Below are 22,955 nucleotides of genomic sequence, written 5' to 3'. Positions count from 1 at the left end.
CGTGTGCGCACGTGCAGTCAGAGCTAGGTTCCTGAAGCCTACCGGGACTTGTAGTCCACGGGTTTCCGGAGGGTCGTGAGGGGCCGAGGAGTGGGCAGAGGCCGAAGGAGATTGTGCGCATGTACGTATATGTGTCAAATCCCGTGGAGGGTCACTGGGTAATGTAGTCCTTTGTTGTCTGGGCTGGGGATGACGAAGGCGGAGCAAGGGGCGTACTCCTCGTCCCCGATCGCGTCAATCATGAGCACGGGGCGGGGCGGGAGGACCAAGCGCCCGAGTACGTCCTGCCCCGCCGGAAGTGAAGGTGCGGGTTCAGCCGCGGGCTCCGAGCGGGTGAGGCGCGCGGAAACACCGGCGCCTAGAATCGGTGGGGGCGGGTGGCGGACGCCGCAGCTGGGGCCATTTGAGGGGAGCCCCTGGGGCCTGAAGGGCGTTTGTCAGGCGGTACAGAAGGGAACCCGTTGGAGAGGGGAGAAGGGGGCGGGTACGCCCTGTCTAGGGGAGCATGTTTGGCGACCCGGAGTTCCCAAGTCGAGGGGGTAGGGGAGGGCGGGGTTCTGGACGGATTGTCTTTTGGGAGGTGGCGTGTTCGGGCTGTTATTTAAGAATTGGCAGAGCAAGTGGGGTGGGCCTCGGTTCAAGATATGAGTCGATTTAGAAGGTGGAGGGCCCAGGAGAGGGTGGGGTGCAGGAAGCTTGGGAGCGTTTGAATGTTTTGCGGGCCCAGGAGACCTCAAGGAACTGGATGAGGGGCCGACTGTGGACCCAATTTCATCCGATCCCTATCCTCCTGCCTCCCTGTTTTTGCAGCCCCTGCCCGGATGGCAGCAGTAGTTCTAGGGGGAGACACCATGGGCCCCGAGCGTATCTTCCCCAACCAGACTGAGGAACTAGGGCCACATCAGGGCCCTACGGAAGGCACTGGGGATTGGAGCAGCGAGGAGCCTGAGGAAGAGCAGGAGGAAACGGGGGCAGGCCCAGCTGGCTACTCCTATCAGCCCCTGAACCAAGAGCCTGAACAAGAGGAGGTGGAGCTGGCACCGGTGGGGGATGGTGAAGATGTAGTTGCTGATATTCAGGATCGGATCCAGGTATGGTGGAGGAGGCCCTGTTCTGGCCAGGTGAAGCTGGGATCCCTGAAGAGCTGGCCCTAAGCTGTCTTCTCTGGCTCTGCAGGCCCTGGGGCTTCATTTGCCAGACCCACCACTAGAGAGCGAGGATGAAGAGGAGGAGGGAGCTACAGGATTGAGCAACCACAGCTCTATTCCCATGGACCCGGGTAAAGAGAACATTTTTTTCATTCTATAATAATGATGGAGAAAAGGGACTGGTCAGACCCAGTAAAGGGAAGTCACAGAGGAACACCCTGATCCTGAAATGATAGTTTGTAATCTCAGATTTTACAGACTTCGGAATCCAGGTGAAACGCTATTGTGCTAGACTTGGGTGGTGGGCAGGCTTGCCTGGAAATAACAAGATAGATTTGGTCGCCCTCCGAGCCCAAGGGTTATGGGTTAATTCAAGAAATGGGGAGCAGAGCTGGTCCCCTAGTTTCTATCCCCTGTTCTCTGTGATTTCAGAACATGTGGAGCTAGTGAAAAGAACGATGGCTGGAGTAAGCCTGCCTGCGCCAGGAGTTCCGGCCTGGGCTCGGGAGATATCAGATGCCCAGTGGGAAGATGTGGTACAGAAGGCCCTCCAAGCCCGGCAGGGGGTCCCAGCCTGGAAGTGACTAGCCTGAGAGCTGCCTTATCCCCTTGCATTCCAGGCCAGAACCAGCACAGGACTGAACACATCCCTGGTTGTAACGTCCATCTCCATCTTTCCCATCTCCCTTTCCACATCAAGGCAAATCAGACTTCTTCTCAGAGACCCACTTTATTCAGTTCTGTACATATGGGGACATCGGCCCAAGCCCAACCCATCTTAGCATGTATCACTCTGTGGAGAATAAAGCACCCTATGTACACAGCCAAAAGCTGCACTGCCTGTGCCCCTGGGACCTGGGTCCGGCCCTCCTCAGCCCCTCGCCCTTCCAAGGTGTCCAGCAGGGCAAGTGGGGGCCTGCCCATCATCAGCACCAACCAGGAAATAAACAGGTGCTGAGGGAGCCATGCTCGGGGCACTGTGCCCTGCTGCCTCCTGGCTTTGGGAGCCAACAGCCAGGGAAAACAGTCAGCCCCAGGGTGGTCCCTTCCATGTCTGTGATCCCAGGGCTGCTGCTCATCAAAGAAGGGGCACAGGGTAGGGTGTTGTTCACCCCCTTCTCTTGGTCCGTCTGGGCCCTGTATTCATCACCTGTGGTCCACAGCCTATGCTTTTCTCCTTTTGACCTCCCATGTGGTCTTGGTCAGGCAGGGGTTAAAGAAAATAATTCAGCCCCATCAGCCTGCACACTGCTGGGGCTGGGGACCTATTTGTGCCTGTTGGGGGTTGGCTCCCCTCCAGCTACTCCAGGGGCCAATGGGGCCTGACCTAACTTTGGTGAGAGTAATCTCCTGCTGCTCCCTGTGTGCTTCAGGGGAGGGAGCGAAGGAAAGACACCTGGAGTTCAAAAGAGGATGAAGGGAAGGGGAGAGGAGCGTTATGTGTTCCTGTGTGTATTTCTCAGAGCAGCCTCAGGTAGCTGTGGGGTTAGGAGCAGGAGGGGGACAGGCATCCCCAAGTTGTCTGAGCGCTGAGGATCTCAGTGCTCAGCCTGTCTGTACTAGCCACAGGGAGGCATGAACACATCTGGGGGAGAAGAGGGACCACTGTGTAAGGGTCCCCACTTCAAGTGCTGCATCCCCTCCCTAGAGTAGCTAGAGAGGCACTGCCTTGCCCCAAGTCAGCCAGTGGGGAGCAGAGGGTGAAGGGCTAGGGCAGCGTCCCAGGGCTGAGTGGGCTGTGGCCCTGCGGAAAGACGGTGAGGGGGTCAGAGAGCCTCCTGGCTGGCAGTTAGGAATTCTTCCGCCCGCTTGTGTGCCTCCAGCGCCTTGATGGTGTACACGTCCTGGGGCAGCTCTGACTTCCGCCGAAGCAGCACCTTCTCCTTCTTGATGTCCTTGAGCATCTGCATGTGGGTACCGAGACAGTGAAGGATGCTGGTCAATTCCCAAGAGATTCTATGGTTTCCTCCCCTTATTCCTGGGCTCTGCTGCTCCCATCTCTCCCTTCCAGAGCTTTTATTTCTGCTCCCCACTCCCTCTGTGCCTTCCCACCTGCACGGCCTCTGTCTCCACTGTCCTCTTCAGAAGCTGGATGTCCTCTGCCGTGGGGGTCTCTGTCTCCATCGAGTACACAGGAGGCAGTGGTGGAGGCGCTCGAAACATGGGATACTGAGTAAGGAAAGGAGAGGCACAAGCAGGTGGTGAGAGCCCCTTCAGAAGTTGGTGGACCTGTCTGCTTCGTGTTCCTCCTCAAACAAACCCTCCCTCGGCCAAACTGAACCCTGGAGTTTGGGGCAGTGGCAGCAAAACCTCACCTGGGGATTAAGTCGGGCTAGCTCCTCAATCTTTTGCCACATCTCTTCCCTTTCCTTCATTCGGAACCGGCCCCTAAGGGAGCAAGGACAGGATTGGAGGAGGAGAGTGGGCTTGAGAGAGAACCAGAGGGACCCCAGGGGTGAAGATGGAAGCCCCCAGGTAGAGAGACACTCACTTCTGTTTCTCTGCCTTGTACTGTTGCGTGCAGTCATCAAACAGCTTCTGGTTCATCTCCATAAACAGCTTCAGGGCGTTGTAGATCAGTCCATGGATTGTCCTGCCGCCAGGAAGAAGGATCGGGTATAGGTCTTACCAACGCTGAGGGCGGTGCCAGGACCCCAGTCTGCTCTCTCCCAGGAGGAGTCTCTGCTAAGAGTTTTTGGAGACCTCTGCAGCGTAAACTGCTTTCTCTAGCCAAATCATGTGACTGGACTGGCATTTCAGGGTCTTTTTTTTTTTTAAGATTTTATTTATTTATTTGACAGACGAGATCACAAGTAGGCAGAGGCAGGCAGAGAGGAAAGGAAGCAGGCTCCCTGCCGAGCAGAGAGCCCGATGCGGGGCTTGATCCCAGGACCCTGGAATCATGACCTGAGCTTGAAGGCAGAGGCTTTAACCCACTGAGCCACCCAGGCACCCCAGCAATTCAGGGTCTTTATACCTATTGGTCCGCCTGTCCGTCCTTCACCTCACCCCATGCTCCAAGACCTACCTTCTTCCCAATGCTTCCTACCCTCTGGCCTACACTAATGGTCTCCCCGCAGCAGGGTGGACGGTATCGGCACCACAGTGCACTTGTGTTCAGCAGGAAAACCTCTACAACGCTGGATTCAGCACAGGCTACAAAGATCACATGGGCTTCTCAGAGCACGCCATGAGGTCTCCAAAGCCGCCCACTATCTGGCCATAGAAAGGACACGAGCCCTGCTCTGCTGTATGGTATCACAGCCCTCTCACAGAGCTGTCTCCTCCCTGGGCAGGTCCTCAAGGGCCTCAAGGGCCCCCCCCCTGCTCAGTGGCCAGATGAGTCCCTCTGGCTCTTTGGTTCTTCCCCACCCTTACGGGGTCCCAAACCAGAGCCCCACCACCCAGCCCTGCCCCAGCCCCGTACTTGTTCCAGTGGCTCTTGGAGTTCCTGTAGAGGGCAGGGAACATGATGGGGAGGACTCGGGCAGCATTGTCACTTATCAGGCTCATGATGTACTCATTGTTCCAGTAATAGAGGGCGCGCTCTGCCACCTGGTGGGGACAGGTGGGACTCAGCGGGGACACGGATAGCTCTGCTTAAAACCCTCCCCAATTTCTGGGAGGCAGGGAACGGGGATGTCAGTCTCACCTGGAAATGGGGGCTGGAGACACACTTGGCAAGCTGGCGGAAGAGTGGTTCCATCACTTTGCTGAACTCCGAAGGTTCAATGACATCCAGAATCTCCTCTAGCTCATTCAGGAACATGACTTCCTTGGGGCTATGGGTCTTGGGCCAGAACTTGAGAAGTCCTACAATCACCTGTGAGGAGGGCACAGGGATAAAATTCTCCCTCAACACCTGCCTGCCTCTGCCAGAAGTCTTCCAGCCCCCTCCCCCAACTTGGGTGGGCACTGCTTGGGTGGCCTCCCCTAACTGCTCACGTTTCTCTGACCAGGACCTGTTTCCTACGTATACATAGGCTCTACTCTTCCTTCAGAGAGGAAAGCGTGTCACCTCTTGGGTCACACCCCTCTTGAGCCCCTGCTTATGGCATTACTTAATAGGCAGAATGGCAAGTCTAACTGACAAGAAGAGGTGTCCTGGGGCTGGGAAGGGGAATTACCGGCTCCGTGAGACTGCTTTCCTTCTCCAGGAACTGTACCACGCAGTAAGCCAGCTGCAAAAGGTTGAAGCAGGAAGGAGGTGAGGTGCAGGGCCCAGGTCTCAGAGAGGTCAGGGACAGAAGCAAGAGCCCAGAATGGAAGAAGAGATGTACCGAGGAATTACCCACCCACTCCTTCTGCCACCCCCATCCCAGCTGGAATATCTTCCCCTCCCTCTCTCTTCTCTGCTGCCAGAGTCAGGAATCATCAGGAGGAAGGCAGCTCACCTGAGGGTGGTAGACACTCAGGGACTTGACCTTGTGAAGGGGAAGCAGGACACGGATGAGGAACATCTTGTGCTCTTCCTTAAGGGGCAAGGCAAAGCCGTTGATGATGCTAGGAGTTATGGGAGGTTTGTTAGGACCAAAGGACCGGGTCAAGTTCAGCGCTCCAATCCCTCCAGCCTCCCATAGGCATGCGTCCCCCCCACCCCACCTCTCACCTGCCAAGAATCTCTAGGAGCTCAGCAATTCCGTTGTGATGTTCTGTCTCATAGATGAACCTGAGGGAAGAAAGGCTCTCCTGATAATCCCTGATGTCCCTCCAGCACTCTGCAGAGTCCTCCTACCTCCCTGCTCCCACCCCCACTTAGCAGGGCTTGCTTTGCTCCTAAGCCTGGCTTCTGGCCTCACCTATAGAAGATGTGGTTGATCTGCCGACGGATATAAGCCCGGAGCCCCAAAAACTTGCCATAGATGCGATGCAAGATGGTCTTGAGGAAGTCCCGCTCTCGAGGATCCTCACTGTCAAAGAGGTCCAAGAGCTGGGAGCCGGCGAGGGGAAAGGCAGTTGAGTGAGGCAGGAGCCAGGGAGAGCTAGGGTGACCCGGGGTCCTAGCCAGGGGACAGCTAGAGATTCTCTGGATGGGGGGCGTGGGGACAAGTCTCTGGCAAGCAGAGATATAGCTCTCCCCAGGGCAATGTCTGGATACGCACATTTACGTGCCCCACTGCCGGGGAAGAGGTAGGAAGAAGCTTCCTGAGAGCAGAGAGGTTTGTTTATCCCTCCCACCACCACCTGTCCCTTTGTACCAGACCCAGCTAAAAGCCCATCTATTCAATATATGGAGAAGGAACAGGGCTGCCTCAAGGGGGCGTGGGGCTACAGTTCATGGACTAGAAGGAGCGCAGGACAAGAACTTCAGCAACTCACAGCAAGGACAAACTTCTGGTCGATATACTTCTTTGCTATGTTTGGCTGGAAATCAGGAGACTCAAGGAAACGTAAGAAGAACTCATACACGAGCTGTTGGGGGCAATGAGCATCCATTTAGGGGGAGTTCCCCAAGGTCTGGGAGATCCCCCCTAGCTGCAGGTTCCCGAACACCCCACCCCCTGTAGCCAGGCCAGACTGCCCCCTCCCTCTGATACCTGCAGGTGCGGCCAGGCGGCTTCCAGGGTGGGCTCATCCTCTTCTGGGTCAAACTCAGCCCCGGTGGGGTTTGATGAAGGTGGCAGCGTCCGGAAGAGGTTCACTGAAAACTGAGCAGTAGGACCCAGGTGAGCGCTCCTGTAGGGTTTCTCCACAGCCACGGTCCCTCCCCACTCACCCCATTGCCAGTGCCCACCATGGTGACTGCCTCAGGGTAGATGGCCTCAGTGACAACATCGCGGCTATGGGTGATGTACTCCACCATCTCGTTGAGTCCTGCCCGCTTCACCTCCTTGAACTTGAGGTCACTGAGCGGATCTGACACAAAGTCAAAGAGGACGCAGCACTGGCGCAGCTTCTGGATAAAGAGCTCCTCCCGCTCCTGGGTGGGCGAATCTGGGGGCAGGGAGGCAAGAGTCACACTTTCTTCCCCAGCCCTTCACTGCCCTGTGCTACTTGCCTTACAGGGTTTTCCCCTACCCTGACCTGCCCCCCCGCAACCCAGCCCCGGTGGAACTCCCTCTCATATTCTCTAGAACTTCCATCCCTCCAAAATACCCCAAAAGCCTCCATCTGCCAGTGCCCCCGGGACCCCCTAGGCCTGGTGTACCAGCACCCTTGACCTTTTCCAAGTACCTTTCAGGGCAGGAAGCTTCTGCAACTCCCGGTTTTTGCTGAGATTGAAGCGGGATGAGCTTTGCCGTCGCTCCTTTTTGACAATCTGGGGCCCTCCAGAGTACTTGATTTTGCTGAGCTGCGTCGGGGGTGGCGTGCTGTTGCTGGGACGCTTGTTGGATGATGGGGGCTGGGGCTGGGGCTGCGGCTGTGGCTGCGGCTGAGACTGGGCCTAGTCAAACAAGTGGCTTCTTGGAGTCGGCTCCCCAAGGTATGCCTCCCACCCTGGGCCACTGTCCATTCCACCCCCCCAACTCCCTCCTCATCCATCTTTGCCTGTGCAGGCCTGGGCAGCCACATAGCTGTCTCCCTCCGTGGAGCAGCTCCAGTCAGCATCAGAGATAGCTAAGGTCTATTATCCCTAGAAGAGAGGGGTCGAGAAGCCTTGTCTTCCAAAATGACACCTACTGCCTGGGCATCAAGAGCCTTCAAAATGCTTGTTCTGGTTCATGAACAGGCAAATCTAATTGATGAACTGATGGTACCAGAAGGCAGAAAAGTGGCTGTCTCTCCAGAGGAGGGCTGGCGGGGGTGTGGGCTTAACTAAGGGCCCTGAGGAACATTCTGAAGAATGGAAATATTCTCTCTCTTAACTGGATCTGGGAGGTGGGTCTTAGCGGAAACACAGGTGAAAAGTCATTAAGCAGCACATGTGAGATTAGTGTACTTTACTGCTTCACTGAGTCACATTCTTCAGTTCAAGGTTAAAAGAAACACCGCCCCCAATAAAAAAGTTCAAAGAAATTTATCTCAGTAGTTTTAACTACGAAAAATATAGCTTAAGAAAAACCCTACAGGGGTGCCTGGGTGGCTCAGTTGGATGAGTGTCTGGCTTTTGGTTTCAGCTCAGGTCGCCGTCTCAGGGTCCTGGGATGGAGCACTCAGTCGGGGAGTCTGCTTGAGATTCTCTCCCTCCGCCCCCCATCCCACAAGCACATATGCACACTCTCTCTCGCAAATAAATAAGTAAAACTTTAAAAAAAAAAAAAAAAAAAGAGGGGTGCCTGGGTAGCTCAGTCAGTTAAGCATCTGCCTTTGGTTCAGGTCATGATTGCAGGGCCCTGGGATCAAGTCCTGCACCAGGCTCCCTCCTCAGCGGGGAGCCTGTTTTTCCCTCTGCCTGATGCTCCCCTTCTTACCCTCTACCTCTCTGACAATAACAAAATCTTTAAAAAAAAATAAAAAAAGAAAAATCTTACATACAAAGAAGGCTTTTGTGTACTTTCTTTACAGTGCTATTTATAAAAGCAGATAAATAAATGGATGGATGGATGGAAGGAAAATCATGGAGTTAAAATTATGTTTATAAAAACTATGTACTAAATGTAATCATACATGGTTCAGCTGTGGAAAACATTTACATAGTCATAGTAATTTGCCCCAAATTGGTGATAAGTATTTTGGGAGCATGGGAAATGTCTGTGTTGGATATAAGATGCTGAGGCCTTAATTTTCCATAGTAGAAAGTCAAGAGATAATATCTAACACTAGAAAATTAAAGAGGGGCGCTTGGGTGGCTCGGTGGGTTAAGCCTCTGCCTTCAGCTCAGGTCATGATCTCAGGGTCCTGGGATGGAGCCTCGTATAAGGCTCTCTGCTCAGCAGGGAACCTGCTTCCCCCCACTCCCTGGCTGCCTGCTGCTCTGCCGACTTGTGATCTCTTTCTCTGTCAAATAAATAAGTAAAATCTTAAAAAAAAAAAAAAAAGAAAGAAAAGAAAAATTAAAGAACAAAAAGCAGTAAAAGAATCTTATTTAGAAGCACAGAAGTCAATTTCCAAGGAAAGGGGAGTTCAAAGGGGTCTCCAGAGAGCAAAAGGAGAGCGGGGGGGCTAGGCAGGAGCTGCTCTGTTCATTACAAGGCCAAGGGTACTACCTGACTTTCCTGACAATGTACATGTTGTCATGTTGATAAAAACTTTAAGATAAAACGAAGCTGAAAACTATGTAATGACAGAAAATTGCTTCCTATGCTAAGGTAAATAAGGATAATGCAAAACTGTACAAGCAGAATGAGCTCACCCACATTGTACCACATGCACAAAACCAAAACCCAGCGCAGAAAGAAAAAACAAGAGCAAGTCCGCCACGGTGTTCATGACTATCTCCCATTGTAGCACAATGATACAGGACTTTTCGTCTTTCCTAAATGTTCTGCCGGCTGACCCTTTTATATAATTGGAGAAAAACTGCTGATTTTTTAAGGCTGTCTCTCTACTTCCTCCCAGACACAGGTGTGGGAGCCCCACAAAGCCCATCTTCAGACGGCTACACACAGGTGTGTGGCTGTCCGCCCCCAGGTCCTGCCAGGTAACCACCTGCGGGGAGAGGGCAGAGGCGAAGCCACAGGACAACCTGCCCCCAGAGACTGCAACAGGACCAGAGGACCGAGGCCATGCCCAGCTGGGTACCCACAGGAGAAGCTGTGACCTTCTGTCCTCATACCTGCCATCCCCACTGGCCCTCCAGTCTCCTCCCCAAACTCTGACTTCCTACCACAGGAATGGGAGAATGCGAAATCCTCTGGGGTAGGGGGGAGGGGAGGAGGACAGAAATGCTATGCTTTGCAGGCTCTGAATTTTTTAATAGAAACAATTATGTCAAGCTTGTGACCTATCTGGGGATCAGAGGAGAAGAGAGACGCACTGGATCCAGCCCGGGGCAGGCCTGTGGGTCCAGGGTAGCTCATTACCTTTTTGGCCATCTGGCCTTCTCCTCCACCTGAAACGACCGCTCCACACACTAACCTGACTAGGGAAGTGCAAGGAAATGGGGCAAGAGCAGCCGCCATACTCGTCTTCTGCTGTGACCAGCGTGCGGCCAGCATGATTTGGGGCAGACTGTGCAAGGTGCCCTGGCGTCGGGGGTCTCTCTTCTGGCATATGGCGGATGGGTCATACCTCAGTGAGGGATAGGGGAGAGAGGCAGAAGGGTGGGAGACCAGAGCCTGGTGTGTGTCAGACACATCCCTGCTTCCGGCCTTAATTTCCCTGTTGTAGGAACAACCAAACCCTTATCTGTGGAGCTTAGTGGTTGAGAATACAGACTCATGCTAAGACTGCCTGGGTTCGACTCCTGCTCTGTCATTTATTAGCCCAGTAACCTCCAGAAAGTCACACAGTCTGCCTGCCTCAGTCTCCTCATCTGTAAAGTGGGGATGACAATAGTACCTACCTCATAAGGTTGTAATAAGGATTTAAGGGAACATTATATGACTCACAGTTTTTATTAGAAGTGTCTTCTACGATTATCACGATTAATTATTTCCCATCCCTGGATTTTAGGAACGCAACCTGGAAATTCCTCAAACTAGCACACCTCAAAAGTTCCTATGGGACTTTTGTCTTCCCTGGTCTAAAATGGGGGAAACCAAGTGCACCTGGGTGGTTCAGTCAGTCAAGCATCTGACTCCTGATTTCGGCTCATGATCTCAGGGTTGTGAGATTGAGCCCCGTGTTGAGCTCCATGCTGGGCTTGGAACCTACTTAAGATTCTCTCTCTCCCTCTGCCCCTCCCTGCCTTTTCTCTCCCTCTCTAAAAAAAATAAATACCACGGGGGCACCCAAGAAAGCATTTCATCTTTCAAGACACATTTAAGTTCCACCCTCTGGGACGCCTGGGTGGCTCAGTTGGTTAAGCAGCTGCCTTCGGCTCAGGTCATGATCCCAGCGTCCTGGGATCGAGTCCCACATCGGGCTCCTTGCTCGGCAGGGAGCCTGCTTCTCCCTCTGCCTCTGCCTGCCATTCTGTCTGCCTGTGCTTGCTCTCTCCCCCTCTCTCTCTCTGATAAATAAATAAAAAAAATAAAATAAAAAAAAAATAAGTTCCACCCTCTTCCAAAAAGCCTTCTCAACTCCAACCCTGCAGTGTCCAGTACCTTGCCCTTGACCTCTTGACACTACTTGTCTGTTTCACTGGTTCTGGGATCATCCCCAGTGATGTCTCTTGCTTGGTGCGTTCACATGTCCAACTAGGTAAGTTCCCTGAAAGCCAGGACCCTGGTTTGCACTCCTCTGCGTCCCCTCAGCACTGGCACCTAATAGTCACTCCATGAAGGTCTGGACGGTTGACTGACAGGGGGCCAAGCCCAGACCTTTCCTGGGGACCTATCAGAAAAGAACACTGCGTGGTGTCAGGAGCAGAGGAGAAGGGAAGAACATTAGTGATACCAGGGCCAAGGGCTCAGAAGAACAAAATTCTAGGGAAGAACATATTTCTCTCTGTCCTCCCAGATTAAGACAGACCCCCAGCACCTCCATAAGCCTCACGCAGAGGAGAGGTCCAGGGAAAGGAGGCACTGGGCCCAGAAAGGGAGAAGCAAAGCCTCAATTTCCTCTGTTAACAGAGAAATGAACTAATCTCCAAGTAAGGTTAAGAGAACAGAGGGCTGCATGGCTAAAAATCAAAGTTTAAAAAAAAAACAGGTTGATGCCTAAGGTCTCTTCCCTACTAGGATTACATCACTGAAGGTGGGGGAGGCCTGAGAGTAGCTGAGCTCAGCCTGCCCCACTACAGCCCATCCCACCAGGCCACCCTGGTTTTGTAAGGATCCTTGGCTCCCAGGCCCCAGACACAAAAGGCATCTGACAGACAGCTGGTCCAGCCAGCAGCACCGGGCTGCCAAACGCCAGTGAGGCATTCCTGGTCTTTTCACTTTTCCCTGGGAAACATACTTGTCAGAAGGGATGTTAAGGGGCTGTGCCAGCGACCCACTTCATGTTCAACTCTTTCTCCTAAAAGCTTCAGTTTTTTTTTTAACACGTTTTTTTAAAGATTTTATTTTTTAGTAATCTCTATACCTAACCATGAAGCTTGAACTTACAACCCCAAGATTAAGAGCAGCAGGCTTTCCTAACGGAGCCAGCCAGGCGCCTAGTAAAAGCTTCAGTTTGTTTTTTTTTAAGATTTTATTTATTTGAGAGAGAGAGAGAGTACACTAGAGGAGGAGGAGCAGAGGGACAGGAACAAGCAGACTCTGTGCTGAGCTCAGAGCCTGAGGTGGGGCTCGATCCCATGACCCTGAGATCGTGCCCTGAGCCAAAATCCGGAGTCAGACACCTAGCTGGCTGAGCCACTCAGGTGCCCCAAAGCTTCAGCTTTTGACTCTTCTACTGACCCGGGCTGGAGGTGGGAAGCAGGTGAGTCCCCTGGAGAACCTTCTGTAACCCTCCCATCATGGGTGGACACTGACCAGAGGCAAGCCAGCCAACCACTCCCCACCCCTTACTGGTTCTGCCTGGTCCCTTCTGAGACTATGTCATGGCCAACTCCTCTGCCTGAGCTCCCTCTCCTCCCACCTCCAAGAAGCATTCCCAGATTCAGGCCTCCAGCAGTCAAGTGGGACTTCAGATTTAGGCACCAAGCTCACTTTTAATAAGAGACTGCAACTAAACTTGCCCACTCTGAACCAATCCCAGTCCAAACTGATCTTAACACAGCCACCATTAATAACCAAACTCAAATATTTAAACCTGAAGCAGGAGACAGAAATACAAATTAAGCACTACAGAAAGTATTATGGCATGGGGCGTCTAGGTGGCTCGGTCATGGTTAAGCGTCTGCCTTCGGCTCAGGTCATGATCCCAGGGTTCTGGGATTGAGCCCCAGTTCAGGCTCCCTGCTCCACAGAAAGTCTGCTTCTCCCTTTCTCTATCAAATAAGTCAATAAAATCTTCAAAAAAAAAAAAAAAGAAAAAAGAAAAAAAAAAAGAAAGTAAGAAAGAAAAACGCAAAGATTAACATCACTGCTTTTGCTTAACAAATTAACTAGTCAAATAAAGATCATTTTCGTGTAAAAGCCCCAAGACCGCAGGGGCATTCTCTCCTCTCCAGAGCTCCATCTAGCTGTGCTTCATTATTTTCTCCCTTCATTTATTGACTAAAGTCATGCTAAGCCTTAGAGATTAAAAGGTGGCCCCTGTCCTCAGAGAGCTCACAGTCCAGTGGGCGAGACCAACACGCCAGCAGCTCTCAGGGGAATGAAAAAGCAGAGAGGGCCACCATGGATCTGGGAACACAGGCTCTGGCTGAACAATTAGCGAAGACACTCCTGCAGGCGTGACTTCTGACTTGGCTCTCAAAGGACACACGAGTTCAGCAGGCAAAGAAAGAGCACAGGAAAATAAAGTCGTCCACGCCAGCGGAATCTCATCAGTAAGGGCCCAGAGTTATAAAAGGGCTTGTATTGGAGGATGGGAAGTCCAGTGGGGCTGAGAAACCAGGAGGGGAGCAGGAAGAATGGGGTGGGGCCAGCTCACAGGGGTCCAGAGTGTGAATCTGAACTGTAACCCCTAAGCAGTGAGATGCCAAGAGAGCTTTTTTTTTTTTTTTTTTTTTTAAGATTTTATTTATTTATTTGACAGAGAGCACATGCACACAAGCAGCGGGAGCGGCAGCAGAGGGAGAAGGAGAAGCAGGCTCCCCACTGAGCAGGGAGCCTGATTCGGGACTCAACTCCAGGGTCCTGGGACCATGACCTGAGCCTAAGGCAGACACTTAACCGATGGAACCATGCAGGCGCCCCAACAGAGCCTTTTAAATTCAGGATTGATAAGATAAAAAAATGTTTTTAGGGTAACAACTCTGGGTACTGGGAGGACAGGCTGAAGTGGGTAAGATTGGGATAGTGTCTTCCTCCCTCTGTCCCCACTCCCAGAACTCAGGATGGGGCACAGGATATAAAAGGGTCCAGGGCAGTGAGCTGTTCTCTCCATAGACCAGGAAGGACTGCTGCCTGCAGCAGTGGGTCAAACGGGAGCCTGACCCCATCTCTCAAGCTCCTTTCCACTCTAAGACTCTTCAATAACCTCAGAACCAGCGTATCATGTCAGTAAGAACCTGGGAGAATTGGCTCCTGGGCCACACCACACCAGGTTGCATTCTAGCTCAACTGTTTACTGGCTGAGTTAACCTCACTAAGCCTCAGTTCCATCTGTGAAATGGGATGATGATGATAATGGAATGACCTCAGGGGAGTGTTGTCTAGATGAAGTGAGATTAAAAGATTAAATGCGGGGCGCCTGGGTGGCTCAGTGGGTTAGTTGGGGTCATGACCCCGGGGTCCTGGGATCAAGCCCCGCATCGGGTTCTCTGTTCAGCAGGGAGCCTGCTTCCTCCTCTCTCTCTCTTTGCCTGCCTCTCTGCCTGCTTGTGATCTCTGTCTGTCAAATAAATAAAAAAATTTTTAAAAAATAAATAAAGTAAAAGATTAAATGCAAGCAAAGGTCTGAGGACAGAGCCTGGAAAATTGAACAGTGTGAGTCCTCAAATTCAAGTCAACCCAACACCTGTGACCACGACCTTATTTGGAAACAGGGTCTTCGCAGACATAATCAAGTTGGGGTGGGCCTTAAGTCCCATACAGCTGGTGTCCTCATAAGAAGAGGGCAATGCAGGGGCGCCTGGATGGCTCAATCAGTTGAGCCTCAAACTCTTGATTTCGGCTCAGGTCATGCTCTCAGGGTCCTGGGATCAAGCCTGGTGTTGGACTTCTGGCTCAGAGGCGAGTCTGCTTATCTCCCTTTCCCTCTGCCACTCCCCCTGATTGCATGTTCTCTCCCTCACAAATGAATAAATAAATCTTTAAAAAAAAAAAAAGAAGAAGAAGAAGGAGGAGGAGGAAAGGTGAACAGAGAGACATAGAAAAACAGGGAAGAACCCTATGTGAAGACTGAGGAGGAGATTGGAATGATCTATCCATAAGCCAAGGAACAGGAAGGATTGTTGAAAACCACCACAAGCTAGGGAAAGAGGCATGGGAGAGACTCTTCCCTGGAACCTCAGAAGGACACGGACTGTTGACATGTCAATTTCAGATTTCTGGCCTCCAGAACCATGAGAGGATCAATCTCTGTCATTTTTTTTTTTTTTAAGATTTTGTTTATTTATTTGACAGACAGAGATCACAAGTAGACAGAGAGGCAGGCAGAGAGAGAGTTGGGGAAGCACACTCCCCGCCGAGCAGAGAGCCTGATGTGGGATCGTAACCTGAGCCAAAGGTAGAGACTTAACCCACTGAACCACCCAGGCGCCCCAATCTCTGTTATTTTAAGCCATCTCATCTATGGGCATGTGTAATGGCTGCCCTGGGACCCTGACACACAGGTAACTACTCAATAAAATAAATGGTGGCTGCTATCATTATTAGGATCAGTTGAAAAGGCTCTGGCAAATGCATGACCCAGGGTAAAAGAGCCCCAAACTCTGCACTAGAAAAAGCAAGGGAAGGACTGTGCCAAACGGCTTTGGAGGACCTGAGCCTGGCAGCCCAGCCCCCAACTCTTCCACCATCCCTCTGCCCAGGGCCCCATGGGGACAAGCCTGGAAAATCATGCACAGTTCCCGCCACTGCCTCCTACAGGGGAGCCCTAGGCAACGTTTCACAGAACAGAGCCCAAGGTGAACTCAGCACTCTCCTCTTTCAGAAAGGCCTCGCTCATATCGACCCCACTGCCTTTAACCCATGTTTCCAGAAAGGCAGTGGAGAGAAATCCCCACAGTTGGTCTCAGCATCTTTCTTAGCCTATTTGAGCTTTCATTTTCCTACCTATGAAAGGAGACGGTTAGACTCTAAGGTCGCCTCCAGCACTTTTCTGAAGTTGACTGGTTTGCTTATTGGTCACTAATGCATTCAAATACAGGTACTTCTGGTGTGCCAGGCCCTTCAGCATGGGAGGGGAACCTCACAGAGCTCACTGCTGACACAAGGGTTCAAACTGATGAATAACGAATTTACATCAAATTGTTTAACTACAGCTGTGGTTCATCGCTGCCCTGACCACGTCCTGTCGGGGAGGGATAGGGAGGTGGTCAAGGAAGGCGGCTTTTAGGACAAGACATCCAGTCTACCTAGTAACCAAACAAGTGGGAGTTAGTTAGGCAAGAGATGAGAACTGCCCTCTAACTATTCCTTTCTGTCCCTTTAAATCCTGTCTCTAAGTCCCTCTTGCTGCTTTGAATGTCGGTTGCCGGCTCCCAGCCACCTTCCCTGTGGGTCCCACAGATGTCACCATTCCTAAAGGGGAGACTGAGCCCAGAGGAGTGTTGCCCAGGAGCGCGGACTGATTATTTATTAAGAACCAAGTGCATGAGGACACCTGGCTGGGTCAGTCAGTAGAAGCATGTGATGCCTGATCTTGAGGTCGTGAGTTCAAGCCCCACATTAGGTGTAGAGATTGCTTCTTTTTCTTTCTTTCTTTTTTTTTAAGATTTTATTTATGTATCTGACAGAGAGAGAGCACACATGCGTGCACAAGCAGGGGGAGTGGCAGGCAGAGGGAGGAGCAGGCACCCCGCTGAGCAAGGAGCCCAATGTGGGACTCAATCCCAGGACCCTGAGATCATGACCTGAGCTGAAGGCAGATGCTTTACTGACTGAGCCACCCAGGCATCTCTAGAGGTTACTTTAAAAAATAGTTAATAAATATGAATAAAAACACCCCCGACCTCCAAAAAAAGAACCAATGCATGAGCATAGAGGTACGTGGAAAAAGCAATGCACCAGCTCCAGCACACCCAGCTCCTCCCCTCAGAGTCCACAGTCTCGTGGAGAGAAACACATGTTGGACAAATAGTTACAACATCAAGTGATAAGGCCTATCCTAGAGACACGCTCAGATTACTGCATAAGTGCAGAGGAAGGAGGAATTCATATTTTGTGGTCCCCACCTCCCTTGTTTGTAAAATGGGAAAAACCCACCCTGCTTCTTCTGATGACTTAAGTGAGACCTAAAATGACGGTCAGCAGTGTGAAAAGTGCTTGGATCTCTTTAGAGGTGATAGGGACCAGAAGTACCCAGAAAAAGCCAAAACCAGGGTTAACCCCAAACACTTGTTAATCGATGTATTCTTCCCAAAAAACTCACAAGCTGTGCCCATAACTGGAGAGCTATTTCCTGTTGTCCTCCAACCCTCTGAACAGTTCAGAACAGGACAGAAGAAGCAGAGAAAGCAAGGATCACCAATTTCTGAGTAACACAGGTACTTGCTCAACGTGTCCCTGGGCCTGGCCACCATCTTGAGCATCTCACTTTGCACACTCCTGAACTTTCCTGGACATACTCTGGACTTAAGTCTCTCCACCCTCCAGTGCTCTTTCGGCTTGCCATTTATGGCTTTACAGCCCTAGATTGCCAAGCTGTGCTGACCTCTGCTCATGTCCATCCTTTAGCAGCTCCTCTACAATCAGAACCAAGGGCAGTGGGCCCAGCCCTGTCTGCAGTGTGGGGACACCAACCTCTCCCCACCCCCTTGCCCTACCCTGAGCCTTGCTGAAGCCACTCGTCCCCCACTGAGCACCCACGTACTTTTTCCCCTTCTCCCCAGCCCCTGATACCCTTAGCTTGCTGCCTAAGGAGAAGGGAATTCTCATCACTCACAGTTGGTAGACAGAGAAACGACCTGCATGGGAGCTGATGGGGAGTCTGAAGTCCCACAGACTCTCTCTGCTCTACACCAGCCACAGGGGAAGGCTTCCCAAGGGCAGCTACCTGGCTGGGCTGTCCAAGTCCCTCCCAGGCTACGGAAATCCTGTCCCTTCTGCTGGGATAACTCCCAGCCCCCTGGGATCCCTCACCCACTGGGCATCAAGCACATGGAGCTGGTGCCTGCCCCGTAACTAGGGCCCTATCCGTGATCATTACCTCGTCGGTGCTCTCGCCTCCACCATCCTTGCTTGAGCTGCTGGGCTTGGCCGTGCCTTTGGCAAGCTTGGGGGGCTCCTGAAGGGGGAAGATGGAGGTAGTCAGCAGGTGCAAGGGAGAGAGAGTGGCCTCATCTGGACCCCTTAAGTCTGTGCTGTAATTATCTTCTGTCCAACTGAACCAATCAATCAACTGGAATCACGGAGCATGTACCCTGTACCCAGGCCAGGGGAGGAGGGTTGGGGATACACAGAGCGAGAGTCAGTCCCTCCACACAGTCTGGAATCTGATCAGGAAGACACTGTGAAGACAGGATAATTAAGCAAGATAGTGTTCTGTCACCTCGCATGGCTGGTGTAGGAGTTGGGGTCTGGGAGGGCCTCTGTCTAGGAAGAACCAGGGTGAGGGGCTTGAAGGAGAAGCACCATAGAACAAGATACTCAGCCTGGCTTCTGGCTATATTGGGAAGGAGGAGCCAAGGCTCTCACGCTGGAGGGGAGGGAAACACCACCACCACCACCCCCTCTCGCCCAAGGCCATCTGCAAAGACCTGGAAGCCTTTTTTTGGGAAATTACAAATCACACCCAGACTAGAGGGTGCTACTGGCCCCATCAGGTATAGGAACTATCCCAAGAACTCCCCGGTAGACAAGCACAGAGACAGGGACCGGGGTAAAACCCTGACCTGCCACAAAGACGAGCGCTAGTTTGAAGTCTCCCTCGGGAACTGGGCCGCTGGCTCAGAGCTCTGGCCTGCCCGGCCTCTCTTCCTATGCTTCGGGCCAAAAAAAGCAACTGCACAGGGACAGGACGGGGAAAATGTGAAAAAGACTTGGGGATTTAGGTCTGATTGCAAGCTCAACACAAATCATCCAAGTGCCAGGGCTGTACCCCCTGACCTTCCATCCAATTAACAGACAGAGTGTGGAGTGCTTGGCATGGGGGAGGAGGGAGAGCGGGAAAGGGCCCCTGTCCTTGGCACTTCACGGGACTGTTTGGCCAGATCTGGTTCATCAGACTTTGAGAGGGACAACGACAAATCCTAGGTTTTCTTCTGGCGAAATACAACCCATACTGGGAGTGGGTTCAAAAGCCTGTCCTGAGAGCAACAGCTGCAAGGCTGGGATGGCTCAAAATGGGAGGAGTCCCGGCGGTGGGTGAGCAAAGAGGGGGTTTTACGAATAAATGAAGAGCTGCATGCGAACTAAAGCAGCGACTTGTTCTATGTGGGTCCGGGAGCCCAAGAGCCATGGGATGAAGTGGCAGGAAGACAGGCTGAGGTTCTGAACGAGAAAGAATTTTCTCCTAGAGCAGCAGCACAGAAACTGGCTGCCTCATGGGGCTGCAAGCTCCCGGGTCCCGAGAGCCTTCCAGCAAAGGAGCATTCCTGACTCCTCTAAACCATGGGCAGAAGGGATGGGAGCCCTAAATGCAGACTCGGTGAGAGGAAGTCACTTCCGGCTCCGAGATTCTGCCGCTCGAAGGTACCTGAGCCCCTTCAGTGACAAATGTTAAGTCATAGGGACTATGGGGGCACAGGGATTTCTGCGAGAACAGAGCTCTGTGTGGGCTGGAGGAGGGGGCAGGGAGGAAGAGAGCCTTTCCCAGGTGTGGAGCAGCTCTACGTGTCACAGGGCGCTCCTCCTTGGGGCTAAGCACGCTCTCCCCTGCCCACCGACCAGGCTGGGCACACTGACCCCTCGCCAAGGGGCCAGGGAGTATGGCTCAGAGCATGGGGTGTGGTGCAACAGGACGAGGGGGGGCAGGCACAAGTCACTAAGGTGCCCGCACATTCCCCAGACATGGGCCACGTGGACAAAGCTGACCCATCTTTGCATGGGTTTCATCTCTCTGCTCCACCGCAAGCTCCTTCTCCTTTTAGCACCCCTCCACCAGCCTGACTGCTCAAACCTATCAGGGAGGGCTCCTAAGAGAGATCCCAGCTGCCTGCCTGCGTGGGTGAGTGTGGGGGCATGGGGAAGCCACGCCCACCACCCGTGCTCCCTGGCTCCTGCAGAACAGGGGGAGTGTGCACACAGCGGAGCACCCCAGTGCACCCCAGAGCACCCTACAACAGTCCAGTGTCAAGTGCCACCTGCATGGTGGTTCGGACCCCACACTCTGTTTCGGGCCCAAATCTTACTAGCTCTGTAATCGTAAGCAGGTGATCCAGGGTCTCTGAGCCTCAGTCCTCAGCTTTTAAGTGACAGCAATCAAATGATCTAATCCCCTGTAGCAGTGTCCACGAGGCACGGGAATATCCCAATGTTAGCCAATGGTATGACTAGTATCAAAAGCGAGAAGGTAGAAAGGAGCAGGGGCACACGGCCTAGGAACCCAAGAGGTACATTCCCAGATCAGAACCTGAGGGAAGAGAAGGGAAGCAAATCACCTCGAGGGACTGACTCGGTACCCACCTACTGAGTGCCTACTGTGTGCAAGGAAGCTGGCCAGCCAAAATGGAGCTTAGTTATTATCTCAAGGGGGAAGAAAAGATTTCTTCACAATTAATTCTAGTCCACAGGAACACAGAAAGACCACAAGGGACCTATCAAGTGTTCTGCAAACCCAGGGGAGGAGGGAGAGCTCCCTCCTAACTGAGGGCTCAGTTAGGGCTCAGTCAGGAAAGGCTTCAGGGAGGAGGCCGTGAAGGATGACCAAGACTGGGCCCAGCAGAGATGAAGAACGAGGAAAGGGGATGGACCCAAACTATAGATCCCCGCCCACCCCTCCTCTCTGTTCCCACCCCATCTAGGCAAACCTCAGTCACACTGTCCCTCCACCCCCTCCGGACTTGTTAACACTGAAGGAGGCCAAATGCAACGGGAAATCAAGAACAGAAAGTTAAACCTTAAAGGGAATCAAAAAATGCCTGGCTTTGTGCACCCCAATTCCGCCAATACTCTTTCCCAGCCAAGTACTATGGTCAAATATCTACGGTCCTAGCAAGTCTAAGAATCTTCTCAATCGTCTAGTAGAAGGCTTTTTGTAGATGGGACAGTATCTGTTCCAACAAGACTAAAAATTAAAGATGGGTGGGGACCTCACCAGCTTCCTCTGAATTCCACACCCCTCCACACTCCTTGACGGAGCCCCTTAGCCTCAGGTGCGGCTGTGTGTCATTCACAGCTCCACTGCCCAAACCACCTCAGCAGGCCCACTCCCCAAGGACACAGGGCCTAAGTGCAGCACACCAACCTGCCAAGCCCAGGACCCCAGAAGCTTCAGTGCTTAGTACACCATCACCAGCCCTCCATTCAGAACCTCTGTCCCTTGAGGTTATGGGGACAATCCAGAATCACACTTGCCTGCCAAATCTCTGAAAGCCCCAAGATAAAGAGTTTAACTGATAAGGTCAGGGACCGCAACCCAGCAACCCAGCCCACTGGCTGGCAAATGAAAGCAAGACACCTCTGGGGTCATAAAGTGGCTGAGCAGAGCACCAGACCAGAGCCAGCCCCCACCACGAGGGGCCAACCCCAGGAGAGGAGAAGCTGGGGGAGGCTGGAACTGGTATCCTAGCATCCTCTGTGTGAGTCTGTACCTCAAAGGAACCACACCTCTGAGTCAGACCTCAGCAACAGCAGGAAATAGAAGGTAGAGAAAGGCAGGGATGAAGAACAGGCAAAGGCAGTATGGAGGTAGAAGAGGAAGGTAAAGAAGGCAACATCAAGAAACAGTCTGTATCAGGACACCATGAGAAAGTCAAGGGTGTCCAGGGGCGGCTATCTGGCCTTTGGGGTAAGAAGGAAAACTAATCCAATAGTAAGGGCAGATTCCCGATTTGAGGGTACTGTAGCCCAGGAAGGCAGGAATCCACCACTGGTGCAAAACTGGAAAAATGCAAAGGTTATCCTAAGATCAGGAATAAAAGGAGAAGCTTGCTCAGAGTAGGAAGGGTAACTGACTTAGGATGAACCTGCAAGTCGGTTGATGCCTGATAGGGAGGCTTTGGTACAAAGGAGGCCTTTAAATCAAGAGACCTCCTATTGCAGCTGGGCCTCCAAGCAGGCTGTGTGACCTTGGCCAAGTCCCTTCCCTTATCGGGACCTCAGTCTCCTCATCTGTATCACTAAGGATTGCACTGAATGCACTCAGAGGTCCCTTCCAGCATTGACGTTCTGAGGTTCCATCAACAGAAGGAAGGGCTCAGTCTGGCTTACAAGTTTGTGTGTGAAGGAAGAACTAGAGGGAGGGGCCTAGGCCAGATTTGGTGGAGGAGAGAGAAAGCAGAGCGGTTCTAGGTCAAGGAGCTTCGCGGGGAGGGAGAAGGGGCTGTAGGGGACGGTGGAGAAGGCCGGCCCAGGCCCAGGCCCAGGCATGTAAGAAGAGAAGGGGCTGCGCGCAATGGGGGGCGGGGGGAAGGGAGGTGGGCTGGAGGGAGGTGCAGTCTCAGATGAGGGGCTGTCCCAAACGGGTAAACGGGTGGGGAGTGGGGGGGAGGGGGGCGCTGGTGGAGAAAAAGCAGGGGAGTGACCTGGGAGTGGGGCAGATCTGGAGGGAGGTGGTTACCCAGGGCCGGGGGTAGGGGAAGAGAGGAATGGATGGAGGTGTACGCGGGGGACTCCATCCCAGGCAAGGTGAGGGAGGCTTCCCAGCTGCGGCACAGGCTGGGGGTGCGGCCAGCAGCGGGGGTGGAGAGATAGCCCCGGGAGTCCTGCGGGGGCCGGACGGGAGGGTCAGTCTGGGGCTGTCCCGGGCCTGGCTCGGCCTCTCCCAGAGCTCCGCGCAGGCCCCGAGGCGGAGGCGCGAGGAAAAGGGCCACACTCACCTTCTCCTTCTTCAGTTTATAGGGCATCTCGGCCCGTCCGGACCCAGCCCGGCTCCTGCGGCCCCGCTCCGGCTCCGGCTTTGCTCGGCCGCACTCGGCCCGCTCGGCGTCTCTTCGCCGCCGCCTGCGCGCTGCGCCCGGGTCGAGCGGTGATTGCGCCTCCAATTGGCCCGAACTCTTACAAA

General features: G+C 52.9%; 2 protein-coding genes across 6 annotated transcripts; one reads left to right on the top strand and one right to left on the bottom strand.

Annotated features, from left to right (window-relative positions):
* Positions 1-31: 31 nt before the first annotated feature.
* On the top strand, positions 32-1,973 carry MEA1 (male-enhanced antigen 1). 5 transcript variants are annotated; one of them, XM_032340017.1, is made up of 4 exons: positions 32-121; positions 811-1,091; positions 1,177-1,279; positions 1,581-1,973. In XM_032340017.1, the coding sequence occupies exons 2-4, from the start codon at positions 822-824 to the stop codon at positions 1,730-1,732; spliced, it is 525 nt and encodes a 174-aa protein (XP_032195908.1). In that variant the 5' UTR covers positions 32-121; positions 811-821; the 3' UTR covers positions 1,733-1,973. The 5 variants fall into 5 exon arrangements, with proteins under 5 accessions (XP_032195908.1, XP_032195905.1, XP_032195904.1 ...); XM_032340014.1 differs by lacking the exon at positions 32-121 and adding an exon at positions 191-304; XM_032340013.1 differs by lacking the exon at positions 32-121 and adding an exon at positions 206-367.
* Positions 1,863-22,955, bottom strand: PPP2R5D (protein phosphatase 2 regulatory subunit B'delta). The gene is made up of 16 exons (XM_032340007.1): positions 22,771-22,955; positions 18,000-18,077; positions 7,323-7,533; positions 6,883-7,082; positions 6,686-6,796; positions 6,468-6,560; positions 5,948-6,078; positions 5,758-5,817; positions 5,543-5,651; positions 5,276-5,329; positions 4,801-4,971; positions 4,576-4,703; positions 3,640-3,741; positions 3,464-3,536; positions 3,201-3,317; positions 1,863-3,052 (listed from the first exon to the last, which is right to left on the bottom strand). Exons 1-16 carry the CDS (start codon positions 22,795-22,797, stop codon positions 2,915-2,917), a joined length of 1,803 nt encoding a protein of 600 aa, XP_032195898.1. The 5' UTR covers positions 22,798-22,955; the 3' UTR covers positions 1,863-2,914.

Source organism: Mustela erminea, chromosome 4 (genome assembly GCF_009829155.1).
Source record: "Mustela erminea isolate mMusErm1 chromosome 4, mMusErm1.Pri, whole genome shotgun sequence".
Classification (NCBI taxonomy): domain Eukaryota; kingdom Metazoa; phylum Chordata; class Mammalia; order Carnivora; family Mustelidae; genus Mustela; species Mustela erminea.
This window is presented reverse-complemented; position numbering and strand designations above follow the sequence as displayed.